At 45.8% G+C, this 16,319-nt stretch overlaps 1 protein-coding gene across 1 annotated transcript in view; it reads right to left on the minus strand.

Annotated features, from left to right (window-relative positions):
* The window catches only part of HHAT (hedgehog acyltransferase), a 172,848-nt gene extending 158,514 nt beyond the window's left edge, over positions 1 to 14,334 (minus strand). The window contains 2 exon segments of the mRNA XM_081854801.1: positions 3,111 to 3,178; positions 13,370 to 14,334. Of these exon segments, the coding sequence (XP_081710927.1) occupies positions 3,111 to 3,178; positions 13,370 to 13,517 (216 nt within the window). The 5' untranslated portion in view covers positions 13,518 to 14,334.
* Positions 14,335 to 16,319: the final 1,985 nt, after the last annotated feature.

The following is a 16,319-nucleotide window of genomic DNA, read 5'->3' on the forward strand; positions in this document are numbered from 1 at the left end:
AACCCAGTAATATGCTAAGGGATTTGGGTGTCACAGTAGCAATCATGCCTTCAGGAGTCACTGGCTAAGCTGCCCGTCATGAGGGTGGGAAGACTAGGTAGTCACAAAGGTCACAGGCAGTGCTTTTTTTCTTTAAAAAAAATGTTTAGGGGTACTCTCACTTTCCTACTCATATTGAAATACTGCTCCTCAATGAGGCCAAACTCAGATTCACAAAATGTTTAGGGGTATGCGTACCCCTGCATAGGTAAAGGTAAAGGGACCCCTGACCATTAGGTCCAGTCGTGGACCACTCTGGGGTTGTGGTGCTCATCTCGCTTTACTGGCCGAGGGAGCCGGCGTACAGCTTCTGGGTCATGTGGCCAGCATGACTAAGCCGCTTCTGGCGAACCAGAGCAGCGCACGGAAACGCCGTTTACCTTCCCGCTGGAGCAGTACCTATTTATCTACTTGCACTTCGTGCTTTTGAACTGCTAGGTTGGAAGGAGCAGGGACCGAGCAACGGGAGATCACCCCATCGCGGGGATTCGAACCATCAATCTTCTGATCGGCAAGCCCTAGGCTCTGTGGCTTAACCCACAGCACCACCTGCGTCCCACTGCATACCCCCCCCCCGCCAAAGCACTGGTCGTAGGCTTAGCTGCTCTGCTGCTAAGGTTCACTGCTTGCAATTTGCTGAGCTACTCTAATCCTTAAGAATCTCTATCGCCAACTGCTGAGCTCCTCAGAAGCTAGGCAGGGCAGGCACTGTTGCCGAAGCATGAGGAACAGACCAAGTCTAGGAAAAGAGCAAGCGGGGGCTGAGTCAGCAGCAAGGCATGGGAAGCAAGGAGGCCTAGGAAAAGAGACTGGGGGGTCAGATGGGGCAGAGAGAGAGAATGGTCCAAAAAAAAATGATGGGAGGAATAGAAGGCCGGTCTGAAAGGGGAAGGGGTACCAGGTGGTCAGGGAGGCCACCCAGTTGGTGGGGAGATTGGTGGGGCTCACGTGACCTCCTGCTGCCTGTGTCACTTTTTCATACTGGGAGTAAGATGGGGAGGCCAGGCAGCGCCAAAGTCAGTGCAGTGGAAGCACCGGATTAGTTCTGCTGCTATGTCTGGCTCACTAGCCTTACCCCTCCCTCTGTACTTCCCAGTAATCCGCAGGGATGCGGAACGAAGCTCCCATATTGATTTAAAGGAAGCGGTATGGGGAGGGACCGTGGCTCAGTGGTAGAGAAGAAACACACAGAGATTCAATCCCTGGCATCTCCAAGCCGAGCTTCCTGTCTGAAACCCTGGTGATATGCTGCCAGTTAGAGTAGGCAATACTGACCTAGATGGGCCATAATATAAAGGCGATGTTTTCAAACCTTTGGCCTAAGTGAAATGCCACCAGTTCCTGTGATTACCGTATTTTTCGCTCTATAAGATGCACCCGACCATAAGACGCACCTAGTTTTATAGGAGAACAATAAAAAAATTGTTCTCTCGCTCTCTGCACAGCGCCTCTCCAGCAAAGCAGGAGGAGAAATGGAAGGGGCTCCGTTTCTCCTCCCGCTTCGCTGAAGGGGCGCTGCACAGAGAGGGAAAGCTGTGCAGCGGCTCTCCAGCGAAGCGAAGCCAGGAGAGCAAGAGGGATGCTCTCCTGGCTTCAGCGAAAGCTGTGCAGCCTGCATTCGCTCCATAAGACGCACACACATTTCCCCTTACTTTTTAGGAGGGGGGAAGTGTGTCTTATAGAGCGAAAAATACGGTATTTATGAACAGACATGGCATATAAGAGGCAAGTAAAAGAAGCCAACTAGTTAAAGCATTCCCTCTCAGAGTATCTGAGCATACTGTCACAGCTCTTTACATTTCCAGGTGTAACAGACCCAGGATAGATGGATATCTCATTAGAATAGGCTTCCAAAATACGTAATCAGGCCAGTCCCATCCCTTATTGCTATTCCTGCAGAAGCTGAGAAGGAAAACAGTCAACAGCAGCGATACATTGCAGCAGCCTTCCGCAACCTGGTGCCCTTCAGGTGTTTTGGACTACAACTCCCATCGGCTCCAGCTAGCAAGGCCAATGGTCAGGGATTCTGGTAGTTGTAGTCCAACAAAATCTGGAGGGCACCAAGTTGGCAAAGCCTGCATTAAGGCTGGAGATGGGTCAGACCCTTTGTGAAACACTGCTTTGTTTGAGGAGGAATTTCGAGATTTGCTTCAAATTTCACCAGAGGTAGAAATCTAGAGATAACCAAACCCCAGCCCCACGGATTTTCATTATAAAATACAGACAACGCAGCAATCCAATCTTATGCATATTTACTCAGAAGAACGCTTCACTGAATTCAATGGCAAGTCTGCGTAAAACTGCAGACTAATTCTCTTTTGTCTCCTCTTAAAATTCTGCAGATGTTTCAGCTCTAGAAAAAAGCTACCCAAATTTGTTTCACATTTTTGCTTCAGACTAAACATAGGTGGCATAACTAGTTAAGGCGAATTGTCAACAATATCTTCACCATCATGCCAAAAGCTTTGGGTAGACTGACCTAAACAATAAGATTTCTTGTTATAGCAGGCATCAAAAACAGGAAAACAAAGATGCCTGCCTAATATTAATAGTGGTTGTATATACTGAATAATGCTGTGTGGTTTTTAACTGTTGAGTTTTTAGTGTTTGTTCCACTAAACATGAAAAAGGGGAGAGGAAATCTTGTTGTTGCTTTTCCTAATAGTTTTATTTAGCTCATATGATGACAGTAGTAACAGGTGCTTGCGACATTGACTCCCGAAAGACGAGTGTGCAAGCAAATCTGAATTTGTTTGCACACTAAAGGCTACACAGCTGCACAGATCAGATCTGCAAAGTTTAATGCAGCACTTAGTTCAATTTCTCCGCCAAGCAACACAGGCCATATTAATTGGCAAGCCTAACCATGCCAACCTGACAAGCCATATGGCACAGGATAGCATTGGGGCTCCATCACAATTTGTGCCAAACTGTTCCTTCTTCATCCAGAGCGCAATTTAACACACCAGTCATCAAAGCCAATTACAGTTCACTGAAAGGCAATTCAAACTGCTTATTCCCATGCTTATTCAAATTAAAAGTAATATCTCAGCAATATTCATTGACCTTACCTTTCTAAATCCTCCAAACAGTGAATCAGTTTCCAGCTCAAATTCTCTATCAAGTTCCTCTTCATACTCTGCCAGGAATAACAGATCATTAAATAAGAAGTTATTATCAGGAAGTAACAGAAGTTGGTTGTTTCTTATAAACAGCTCAACATGTACATCAGTTTCTGTTACACAACAACTGCAACCTAATCCAAATTATTAAACATGAAATCCCATTAAGCCTAGTAGGGCTTATTTCCAAGTAAGCATGTATCCTTTCCTAGCAAAAGAAAACCCCAAACAAAGCCATGGCTGACTTAGGAGGACAAAAATCCATCAAGCTGTTTTGGAATAGAATGAAAGAAATGGACTGGGTTTCATCAGGGCTTAAATGCCTGAAGGTGAGAAGTTAAGAGCAGGTCTTTCAGGACCCTGGACAGAGTCTACGAAACATAGGACTTATTTCAATGAATGCATCTTCCCAACTGAGTCAAGTGCTCCTTGAAACTGTCTACTCCAGCTCCACCCCTTTGCTGAGAATTGTGGAGCCTTAAAGGAGTAGCCTTTCAGAGCAGAATCTAGCACGTTCCAGGCATTCATGCAAGGCACCTGTGCTCAAAGGATGGAGCCTTTGATCTAGTCTCAGGGGGTCTTCAGGCCCAATGGCCTGCTCCTCAGACAGCCACCCTGGTACTTCAGCCTCTGTGTCATCGCTGGATTCCAGGAGCATGGCAACATGTTTAGGCTGAAAATGGAGTTATTACAGATTCTGTTTCTATGTCAGAGGTGGCCAGCTGTCAGATTCAGTCATCACCAGCAACTCCATCTTAGTCACCCACAGCCCTACCAAATTTTAAAGCAAGGTGTGGTGTAGAAAAGCCTTCTGTTGACTTTCCTAAAGGTGAGGATGGGCACAACATTTCATATCCCTGCAACAGCCTGACGACTTCCACTTGCTGAAATAGTTAGTGCTATTTAAAAGAGACAAGGAGTCAAAATGCTAACAGGCCAATGATGCCAAGCCTTCATTCTATAGGCATTTCCCCTTACTAAATAGTGAAAAGGTGCAAAATGAAACCAAGATCTTTCACCAGAAGTGGCGACTCACTGTGTGACCATTAGACTCAGAAAGGAGTAACAATCAGTTTGATCAGGGCTTTAAATTCATTGCATATCTTTAAAAAATAAATAAATGCTATTTTAGTTCTACTGCATAGCATCACAGAAAACACATGTTTAAAAGCATTGAAGTAAGTGGTTCCTTTCTAATGATGCATGTCTATTTTGGTTTATTGCATTATTACTTAAATTTACACATAAAAGCCAGAATAATTAGATTTTTGTAATATTCAGCAGCATTCATATTCCATCCTTCTACTGTAAAACCATTGTTCAGGATGGCCCACAGCATACAAGCAACAGTCAAAAAAGCATGTGGGCGCTGTGCTAGATAGTCAATGTCTTTAATTTCACAGAATGTGTAACAGTGACCTACTGAATTGATCAGATAGCTTATTCACAGAAAAAGTGACAAATATAGGCAAAAGGAGCATCAATAATAAATACGAGTGGTAGGTAGCAGTGAAGCAATAGTTGAGAGTTCAGTCTGTAAGGTTATCAAAAGCAGAATTCCCTTCCAACTTGTCCACCCACAGGCTTTCCAATTAATTTCCTCTCTCCCTTGCATACGCAGCAACTTCTGTTACAGATCCACATCCATTTCCTGGGCTTCCTTCACAGCTTGCTGGTGTTTCAAATAAATGCAGATTTAACCTGAATTTAATCAGTCAATTAATTAATCTGTTAAAAGCCAGATCTGCTAACAATTAACAACAGCCTTAAGGCGTGTGTGTGTGTACACGTTGGTATTGCCCTTGCACAGCTATTGGCCACTCAGAGCAAAATTTTCAACATGTATAATCCACTGAATATCAAATGCACTCTTGCCCACAATTTATCCCCAACAAAAGCCTGTCAAGTCCTATTTTGGAGTCACACGGAAGAGAGACGGCCTCAGAGGTTCAAACAGTTAACTTTGCTTAGCTGAAGGGGGAAGAAAAAAGCCCTTCGAGTGAGGAGCCAAACGCTTGATTTATCACCTTTGCTTTTCTGAGGGGGATTCTTAATTTCTACCTGAAGAAATTCATCTCTCAACAGAATGAGTTTTTGCTCTCACTTTGTGACACCCAAGATAAATCTCAAGGGAAAGCGTCATCTTCTCTGAGGGATTTTTGCTGCTTCTTTTTCCTTTTCCCCCTGGTTAACCTGCAGACCCTCTTAATCCGGCACCACTGACCTTGCAGAAAGCAATCCAAAAAATGTAGACTAAGAAGTATTTTATTCAATAGAGGCAGAACTTTAATGAGTTACTTTGGAGATTATTTAATGGCATGGCATGTGAGGCTTTATCCCTGGCTGCCTCCAAAGCATGATTAAAAGGTGCTTCTGCAAGGCACAGATAGGGCAGCGCAGGCAGAAATCAAAGGTGTAAAAGAGGAGTGAGGAACCTTTGGCGCTCCAGATATTGCTCAACTACAACTCCCATCAGCCCTAGCGCTAATGTGAACATGCCCATAATTCACTTTCAAAGCATCACTTCTCCAACATTATGCTATCAACTGCTAGGGTCAGAACAGCTTGCAGATTAGTGGCAGAAATAAGCGTGCACAGATGCCTACTGACAAAGATGGTGCCATGATTGAACTGTACTACAGACATAGATAGCTGTATCGACTATTTGTGGGCAGAAGGCGAGGGGCGGGGAACAAACTCACAATCAGTGTCATTTGGAGTTCCCAGGTCCATCCTCAGCCTATGGGACATTTAAGGCGGGCAAAAGAAAGAAACATCAGGGAAATATCAGGCGGATTAGCCATTCTTCTCCCAACTCCTTCTGAGTTTCAAAGTGAATATTAATAACAACAACAGCAGCAACATGCGTTTACCACCCTATACCCACAGGTCTCACAAGATAAAATCACAATATAAGAACGTAAAATACACAATAAAAACAAGAAGAACCCAACTATCCCCCTCCTCAGAATCTCCTGTTCTCACTCAGTCTTTTGATCAGGATAACCACCAAATGTCTGCTCACACTGTCCTTCATGAACGGTGTGTGCTTTGTCCCGTCCTATTTTGCATCCCCTGCATAACATTTTCTTCCTGCTTTACTCTGGCAGATTCTACTGCATGCTCATCCACTTAAATATGGCTATTTGCTGATTCTAAACCTGCCTGTTAAGTACAGTTATCAAGTCTGCTGCTCAAGACTGCCCTACAGCAGACACACTCTTCAACCCTCTCTACCTGGTCTATCCTTCCTGCAAATGCCCAGTCAGCATCCTCCAATCTCTGGGACCAAAGTGACAAAATGCTGCCATAGCACTGGAGGCTGGGGAGGACTTGGATCAGCCAAGGGAGGATGTGGCAGTACCCAAACAAGAGCCTGAGGGTGCAGTCTTGCCACCTAGAGCCAGGTGCCACCTTTGCAGATGGAAGCAGCAGACCGACGTGGCCAGACAGAGCACACATTTGCAATCCCATCATTCCTGCAAGGTGAGCAAGTATGATGAGTGAACATGCCACACCTTTTCTGTAAAAGCTTGGCGGGTGCGGCAGGGAAGCCTGTTGGGACATCTTCCTTACTTCTATCCAGTTCCGATCTTACCCTGCTCATGAACCAAGACTTGTGAGCCCTGTATCTGCTGCTGAGTCTGTACCATTACATACTTTACTTCCAAGTAAGAATCTCTCTCCACATGTGTCGGGTAGAAACCTGGACACAATGAATGTTTTTTATATAAGCATGTACCTTAAGCAAACCTTGCTTTATTTTTATAGTCATTTTCAGTATATAAAGACAGAATGCAGCATGGAAAAAAATGAGTGCAAAAGTTGAAGAATCTATGTCTGCTTGCCCTAATCACAACATGCAAGCTAGGGATTGCATTTCCAACATTTGCAAAGACTGTTTTGCTATCTCCCCCTAGTGGGAGACAAATAAGCATGGCAATTTACTTTGAGACAAAAGTAAAAATGTTTCGCCACAAACAAAGGTTGTGTATTCTTTTTATATATACATTAAACTATAGAAGGCACATCTGAATTAAGCCATCAAATTGCCAGATTCAGAAAGCTCAACAAGGAAGAGGAACATTTAATATATTGAGCATATACATGAATGATTCACACGCGGAATGCTCATATCTCATGTGCAAGGGGAGAGGTCTCCTGCACCACACAAAGAGGATATCTGGACAAGAGAAGAGTGTTAGCCAACCCAATGAAACCGATAGGAACATAGGTACAGTATATGTGTTTATGGAACAGCAGCAGCTATGCACTGCTAGCCTCATTGGAAATAAAAGAATTATGTTGTTAGTGACTTGTTCCCAATAATGGAAACTGCCTTTAAAAAGAGAGCAGTCACCCAACAGAGCTCTTTGTTGGCATCCATCTGTCTCAAGAAGTCAAACTACGGCATTAGCAGCACCAAAGTGACCTCCCCAGGATGCAAGTCTAGGCAGTGTGATTGGGCTGCCCAGAGAAGACCACCACCCTCCGTCAGCCTCACTGAAGTGGTCCAAAGGAAAGCAGAGCGATACGTTTGGCACCAGCTTGGCTGCAGGAGTTGCCAGAAGGAGGCGCCATCCAACTGTCTTAGGGACTCTACTCCCAATTTGTGTAGGGTTTTACTCCTTAGACTTTTCTTCTCCCGAAGATGTCCCACAAGACAGTGGAGGTTTAGGATCAGAGTTTTCCTTCTCCTTCCTAAATTGACACGCCCTGTCTGCCCCTCACATCCCTCCATAGCACATGCAGAAACTGCATTCTTGACCATTGGACCCACTATGGGTCTCATCCGCTCAATCCGCCAGAGCCTGTCTTCTGATGCAGGGGAAGTCCCTAACTCACTAAGGGCTTGAGGCCCATCGGCTCCCCTCACCTGGTGTAGCCGGTCAGGTGAAGCTGTTTCCCAGGGTGTGGCCACTATTGCATGTTGACAGCTGCTAGAACGGACAACACGCGAAAAGGCCTGTGACACACTTTAGAACCATGGACACAGCAGCAAGACATGTTCAACAGGAACAGAAACACCACAAGACAAACACCTGTGTCTTCCCCCTAAGTACATACTGATGGGTAGGAACTCCACGCCCAACTGATAAATTGAGACAGCAAAGCATCCTTTCTTCTGTTCTTAAGCAACATATCCCATTGAGAGGGAGAAAAGGTCCACACCTCCAATAAAAAGTGCTATCAAAGCATTCTCCAACAACTGTGACTTTCAACAGGTATGCATTTTAACACTATGAGAGAATCAGGAAAAATTGATGTACTTATGCCAGAAGCACGAAGAGAAGAAAGGACTTGTTGGTTGCATTAATTTCAAAGGTGATATCCAATTGCAGCAGTCCACAGCCGTTCTGCAAGCGGGGAGCCTTGTTCTTAACATAATGCAATAGCCAAATTCAAAAGCTGTGTTGCCCTTGGGAAAGGTGCCGAGCAACACCGAGCGCAACTGCTGTTATTGCACCAAGCAACACTCTTGTTCTGCAGCTGCCAGCCCAACAGCTATTGTTATGCCTGTGCAATGTCAGCTCTCAAAATTATTGTGCTGAATTATGTTCAATCGCACCCCAAAGCACTAAGTCTGCTTTGAAGACTATTCTTAAAATATCTTTATAGAAACCTAAGATTCAACAGATATTAGCAATGTGGGTTCTATGCTCAAGGTGTAAACATTAACATAGATAAAGCACATACACCGTGCAACTGAGGCACGCAGAGTACACAAGACCAACCTTTTCACAGGGTGTGCAATTTACCAGTAGAATTCACTGGCACACAATGAGTATAACTATGGATAACTGTGCTGAAGCAAGGGCTGCAAAATTAATGGGAAACCAGACATCAAACTGGAAATTGACAAAAACAGAAATGATCAACAAGGACTGGGTCAGTCTACTAGTGTCATATGCTGTTAAATATTCTTGCTGAAGTAGCAGGAACAGACAATTTCCTCTGAAAATGGAAATGGCTACACGCCCATCAGAAACTCATCACTCTGAGTTTCTAATAATCCAATCGCTTTACAGCTAGGATACGCCCAACCTCAGATGCACAAGCTGATATTAATGTGGCCCCTAAGGAATGGCCTTCATCTTTTACTTCTTCCTTGGATGGCTCCCTCCTTCCTCAAGACCTTCACTTTCCATTAAAGGCGTTATCATCCTGAGAGTAGGGTGCCTCCCCAAATCCCTCAATACACAGAGCTCTATGAAACCCTTAGCTTCTGCAGGTAAGCTACCTTGGCCAAAAGGTGCTCAATATGCCCGTCTGCTTTACCTGAGCCCTTGTGAAAATACAGTGGTACCTTGGTTCTCAAACTTAATCCATTCAAAAACCATTCAAAAACCAAGGCGTGGCTTCTGATTGGCTGCAGGAGGTTCCTGCAGTCAAGTGGAAGCCATGTCTGACATTCGGCTTCTGAAAAACGTTCGCAAACCAGAACACTTACTTCTGGGTTTAGGGCGTTCAGAGCCGAAATGTACAAGTATGAAGGCGTTAGAGAACCAAGGTAAGGTAAAGATAAAGGTAAAGGTACCCCTGCCCGTACGGGCCAGTCTTGCCAGACTCTGGGGTTGTGTGCCCATCTCACTCAAGAGGCCAGGGGCCAGCGCTGTCCGAAGACACTTCCGGGTCACGTGGCCAGCGTGACATCGCTGCTCTGGCGCGCCAGAGCTGCACACGGAAACGCCGTTTACCTTCCCGCTAGAAAGCGGTCCCTATTTATCTACTTGCACCCTAGGGTGCTTTCGAACTGCTAGGTTGGCAGGCGCTGGGACCGAGCAACGATAGCGCACCCCGCCGCAGGGATTCGAACCGCCGACCTTTCGATCGGCAAGCCCTAGGCGCTGAGGCTTTTACCCATAGCGCCACCCGCGTCCCTAGAGAACCAAGGTACGACAGTACAAATCAACCAAGTGGTAAAGTATGTGACAGGCAATAAAAAAGGACTTAACCAGACCAGAAACTATACACAGTGGCATATTATGATCCAAGTAAACAGTTTCGTACAAAATGTTAGTGCCACTTCTCAAGAGTTAAGCAAATGAATTTAAGTCACAAACATCCAGAGCTCTCCATCACGCAAGAAAAATACTCTTGTTAGGAAAATGAAAACAAATTTCCATTGTTACCCATTTGAAAACACATTAGTAGGCTAACCTTCAGATTTACGTCGCCTTTTTCTTTTACAAAGTAAATGTCAACTGACTGCTTCTAGTGGTCCCTGACTAGCTGAAGTACAAACCTTGAATTACACTTTCATTAAAAGGAGATGCACAGCTTGTGTACCTTCAGCCTGGCTTTGCTGCCGCTCTTGGCTCACACAAAGGAAGGGTACCCGCAAGCTCCGGGCAAAAAGCCTTTGTAGGGTGCCCTGCTGGGAGCTGTTACAAAGTACTCCATTAAGACATACTATTTAAGTCAATACATTGTGAATTACAAAAGCAAAAAATAATAATAATAAGTACCTAACGAGAATGAGCCTGAAATAGAGCTTTACCTCGAGAGGCTTGGAAGACTTCATAAAAGGAATAAAAATGAAAGCCGAAGGAAACGAACAGGTAAAGAGACAGCTCCCATACCAGCAGCAGTCCTAATTGTAACGGCATTTTTCAGAGTTCCTGAAACCTAGGTCGACAACATCCTGGTAGATAGCGCCTGCAAAACAAGAAGATAATTTTATGATTTTTTTTAACTAGATCCAGAGGAGTCTCCAGGATAGGGCAGAACAGCAGTTCTATGTGGAAGATAATATTCATCCGAACTGTCAATCATGAGCAATAGTGACTGCATTATTATAGAAGAACAGTTCAGTCGAGTTCAGGACCAAATGCACATAGAACATGAGTTGCCAGTGTGGCACTCACAGCTGTGCATGTTGCCCTCAGAGGCCTTTCCAGGCAACCACAGAGTCCCATCCACCTGCCCCTCCCGCTGCGAAAAGAAGCCTTCTTAAGCCTCATTGAAGCATGGAGAATGATTTCAAAGGGGAACATGGTGTTACCAGCATATGATGGTCCTTTCCCTAAAGGAGAAAAGCCTGTTAGCATCTCTGCTGCTGTTTGCACCAGGGAGGGTGGGGTTAGTGAGTTCTTTGCTTGTGTCTCAGGGCTTGCAGAGGAGCAAGGTCAGCATTGCAGGCAGGCACTTCAGCCATTGTTCACCATGAATAGAATCCTGCACTGAAAATGATTTTCAGGTCAGTGTTCTGTAGAACAAAATAATAAACGGACAAGCAGAAAAATGTATCATTCTCAGCGCTGTTTTTCTAGGGGAAAGTTGCCAGAACTCACCATGAACACCTCCCTCTTGCAGTACCAGCAAGTTCTGGCTGGAAAAGGGCCCTGATTCATTCCCATTTTATACCGTCCTCCCCGCCCCCGCCCCTGCAGCAAGGACACAAAGCTGTATGGGTATGTTCCCATAAGGGATGGGCTGTAGCTCAGTGGCAGAGAAACCGGCCTTGAATGCAAAAGGTCTCAGGTTCAATCCCCAGTATCTCCAGGTAAGGCTGGAGGGAAACCCTGGAAAGCCACTGCCAGTCAGAATAGACCAGGGATGGCCAGGGATGATGAGAGCTGCAGTGCAGCAACATCTGGAGTAGACACTACTGAGCTAGAAGAACCACTGGCCTGGCTTGGCGTAAGGAAGATACCTGTTATCCCTATGAGTAGTTTCTCTTCCAGGCACTGACCACCTACAGGCCCAGCTAACTTCACCAAAGTTGCTACATGATACACCTTGAAACTATGCCATTGGAGTCAGTCCAACCATGACAAATTCCATTTGCTATTCTTGAAATCCATGGCTGCTTGGTTTACTACAGCTCTTGCGGGAGCAAGGAGGGGGTAGATGGTGTTCTTTCGCCACACTGCTGCCCTGTGGCATTTTCGGGAAAAGATGCAATGGGAAGGGAAAAGGCCATGGGAAGAGACTTTCTGTTGCTGTCCCAGCCTCCCCCTGTTTTCCCACAGGATTAGTTCACCTCCTCAGATATTCCCCAAAATGTTTCTACCTATACAGATTGTTAGTTGTGGGAGGGAGAATTTAAGCTGGACACCGACCGAGGACACTATTTTATAAATATATATATGTCATCCCAGAAAGGTTTGCCAACTTTTCTGTTCAAACCATTCTGGAACCTCAAGTTGAGTAGCTCTGAGCATGTGTAGAGTGTCTTCCATCTAAGGAAGGTATCTTCAACTATTACGGAACCAGGACCCACTTTTAACCCAAACATGCATTTGGGGACCCATCTGTTAACCTTTTGCCTTATATTTGCCTGGTGGCAGTGCATTTTGAAGCAGCCTGCAATCCACTAGTGGGTGCCGACCCAACAGTTGAAGAAAAGCTACAAAAAGCTTTCTTAAAAGTGTACCTAACATCTTCAAACAGAACAAAGTGCTCCTCCTCAAAAAATACATGGTGTTTTCGAAACCACATTGTAGAGGAATAGCTAAAAACACCAACCGCATGAATTGGGATTGTTATCATTTTCTGACAACTAGGAATGAGAGTGAAATTTTGGCCAGTTGATAAACCGAATCTCAGATCCGCAAGACTGGAAGCCACTCAGCAGGCACTCAGGAGCCTTATCAATTTTTTGCAAAGTACTGCACTACAGGAAAGTCCACTGTTTTTAGTCGCACAACAACCTTACAGCGCAAACTTAAGCCTCACTTGAGTTCAACGCTCCTTATTCCCAGGTGAGCATGTAATATAATTGCGGCCCATAGCTGTCAACTTTCCCCTTTTCTTGCGAGGGAAACGTTGACAGCTATGTTGCGGCCCCACACGTTTATTTTAGTCGGGACTTTTGAGGCTGGCGCGCGCCTGCTCGGACCTCTATGTGCCGAACTGTGCTTGCAGGACTCCTCTGCCCATGCCCAGAGGCAACATGTCCTTGCGCATCTTGGCGCGCGCAACCCTCCTGCGACCGTCAAGCGGAGCTCCGGGGCAGGACGCTTTCAGAGTCCCCTCCCGCTCCCAGGGTCCTCAGATAAAGTTTTCCGCGAGAGGAATTTCCTTCCCGCTTGGAACAAGCATGCATTGGTCTTCTGCGCCCGGGGCGAGACGCTCCTCGACTCGCTCGGCGCCTCCCTCCCGCCCAGCTCCCGGCGGAGGAGGCGGACCTCCACTCCCCGCCTTGACGGCTGGTAGCAACGAATGGCTCGCGGAGCTGCGCGGAACAAATCAAAAGCACCGACCTGCGGCGGAGCGCGGCTCCATGCGCGGCCCGGGCGTCCCTCCCCGTTTCCGGCTCCGGCCCCGGCGAGGCGCGCACTCGCTCCGCCCCTTCTGCGGAGAGCGGCGGGGCGCGCGCGGGCTGGGCCCGGGGCGCGTGGCTTGCAACATTCAGGACCAGCTTGCGAGACCCGTGGGGCTGTTTACTCGAGTGTAAGCCTGGCGGAGCATAATAGGGTGGGTTGGTTTCCTTCCTTCCTTCCCTGCGCACAGATCAACTTTGGAATGGCGAGGCAAGCTGACCTTTTTGCGAGCGTTTCTTTAGCAGGCTGGTGTTCTTTTTTTAATGAAATGGGGAAGAAGCTAAAAGCTGGCTGCAGCAAATTTATATTTTAAAAATGGATCCTACCGAGATGCCCCTACAAGGCCAACATCAGATCACAGTTCCGGCGTTTTCTAGTGCCACCGTGGCACGAAAATAGGGATCTGCAGCTTGCATAGTTTTTGCATGGGAGGCTCCTGAAATGAGTTCAAAAGCACACTTCTCATCTACCCGGTGGACTGGATCTTACAAATATGGATCTGAATCTGATTTGAGGGTGGTTTGGGTGGTGCTCTATGTAAACATGCACGTTCAGTAAGATCTCGTTTTATTTGCTGGAACCAGCTTTTGCCCATGTCCATAAAAGCTTGTTTTCTCTCTCTTCCATCCTTCCCCTGAAAAATCCCACACGCAGACGTCGCTCATCATCTAGCCCAATATTTTTTCGGTATATAAATGTCTTAAATAAAATAAATACATCAAGTCTGGGAGAGGGGTGGTTTTGGTTTAAGATGCACCACATTAAAATGTGAGGTGCATCTGTCCCCATCGTTACTGACTTTCATGAGCAATTTTAAAACGTTCCTGTTTACCCAGTTATTTGATGACTGAAGAGCACTGTACCTGACAACCCTAAGATCACTGGATGAGAAAATGGTTTAGGAATGTTTTAACTCTTGGGAAAGCTTTTTTAAAAAATAAAATAATCATTTTGTTGTGGAAATGTTTGCTACCCTGTGTTCTTTCAGGAGGCAGGATGGGATATTAATTAAATAAATATAAAAAGGTAAAGGGACCCCTGACCATTAGATCCAGTCATGACCGACTTTCAGGTTGCAGCGCTCATCTCGCTTTATTGGCCGAGGGAGCCGGCATACAGCTTCCAGGTCATGTGGCCAGCATGACTAAGCTGCTTCTGGCAAACCAGAGCAGCACACGGAAACGTCGTTTACCTTCCCGCTGGAGCGGTACCTATTTATCTACTTGCACTTTGACGTGCTTTCGAACTGCTAGGTTGGCAGGAGCAGGGACCGAGCAACGGGAGCTCACCCCATCGCGGGGATTCGAACCACCGACCTTCTGATCGGCAAGTCCTAGGCTCTGTGGTTTAACAGCAAACTTTCAGCAGGGGGCTGGTCCACTGTCCCTCAGACCTTGTGGGGGGGCAGACTATATTGGCGGGGGGGGGGGGGGAATGAACCAATTCCTATGCCCCACAAATAACCCAGAGATGCATTTTAAATAAAAGGACACATTCTACTCATGTCAAAACACACTGATTCCCAGACCGTCTGCAGGCCGGATTGAGAAGGCGATTGGGCTGGATCCGGCCATCAGGCATTAGTTTGCCTATCCATGTGCTACAGAGTCAGAACAGCCACCAAATGATATACAGTGGTACCTCGGGTTAAATACTTGATTCATTCTGGAGGTCCGTTCTTAACCTGAAACTGTTCTTAACCTGAAGAACCACTTTAGCTAATGGGGCCTCCTGCTGCTGCCGTGCCACCGCAGCACGATTTCTGTTCTTATCCTGAAACAAAGTTCTTAACCTGAAGCACTATTTATGGGTAAGCGGAGTCTGTAACCTGAAGCGTATGTAACCTGAAGAGTATGTAATTTGAGGTGCTGTATACAGTAACTTCTATTTGTGCTACATTTTCCTTTACTTAGAAGAGGATGGCAGTTATTGAACAAGGAGCCCACTGGATGGCAGCAGACTACAACGAGTGTTATGTGCAAAAGTCCCGTTCTTTCCCAGATTAAGCAGCGCTGCTGTAATAACAGGGACACGCTGTCAGCTGATATGTTTGGGAAGGAATCGCTGGGAGGGAAAACCATGCATATTTATTATACTGATGTCAGCCACCATTCTGCTATAGGTAAAAAGGCACTGTCAAGTTAAGTAGGTCAGTACATTGATCAACCCTGACAGTGATCGCATCTGGAAGAGCTTACTGTCTTGGTCTCTCAAGGTGGAATACGTCTTCCGTCTCTGCTCAGCCTGGGTTCGCCCCCCCCCCTCGCCCCTCTGGAAGAAAGAGAAAACAAGTGACAAGTTTCCTGGAGCCTTCGTTTATTAGGCTACCTCTAAGTCAGTTTGCATACATCATGCCATGTCTGTCACACACACACACACACACACACACACACACACACACACACACATTTTTCCATGCATCCAAGCTGCAGCATTTTCAATTTGGGCAAATGCAGTGCTTCTCCCACAGGGATGCTTTGAGGGATTTGTTCTTTGCAAATTATGATTATGAACTGACCTGATCCGAATCTCCCAGGCTAAGGTGTGAACCGGAATGCCATTGTCCTTCAGATTTCACACTTGGGATGTGGTTCCAGACTCAAAAAAACAACAACACAAAAGGTACAAATATGTTCACAAGCATGTATATTTTAGGACAAAGTATGTTCAGCAATGCAAATTGAGCGAGAAAATACTTTCTCGAGAATACATATTTAAATCTGAATTTTAATACAAGCAATTTTTATTTAAAAATGCAGATTAATGGAGAAAAAAGATGGAACAGATTTCTGACTGGACAGATATGAAACTGACATGGACCGGATATAAACAGCGCCACTGCTTTTTTTCAGGGGGTACTCAGGTACGCAGTAACTGCACCTCTTTTTTG

The sequence above is a fragment of the Podarcis erhardii genome, assembly GCF_964252035.2.
Source record: "Podarcis erhardii genome assembly, chromosome: 3".
Taxonomy (NCBI): Eukaryota; Metazoa; Chordata; class Lepidosauria; order Squamata; family Lacertidae; genus Podarcis; species Podarcis erhardii.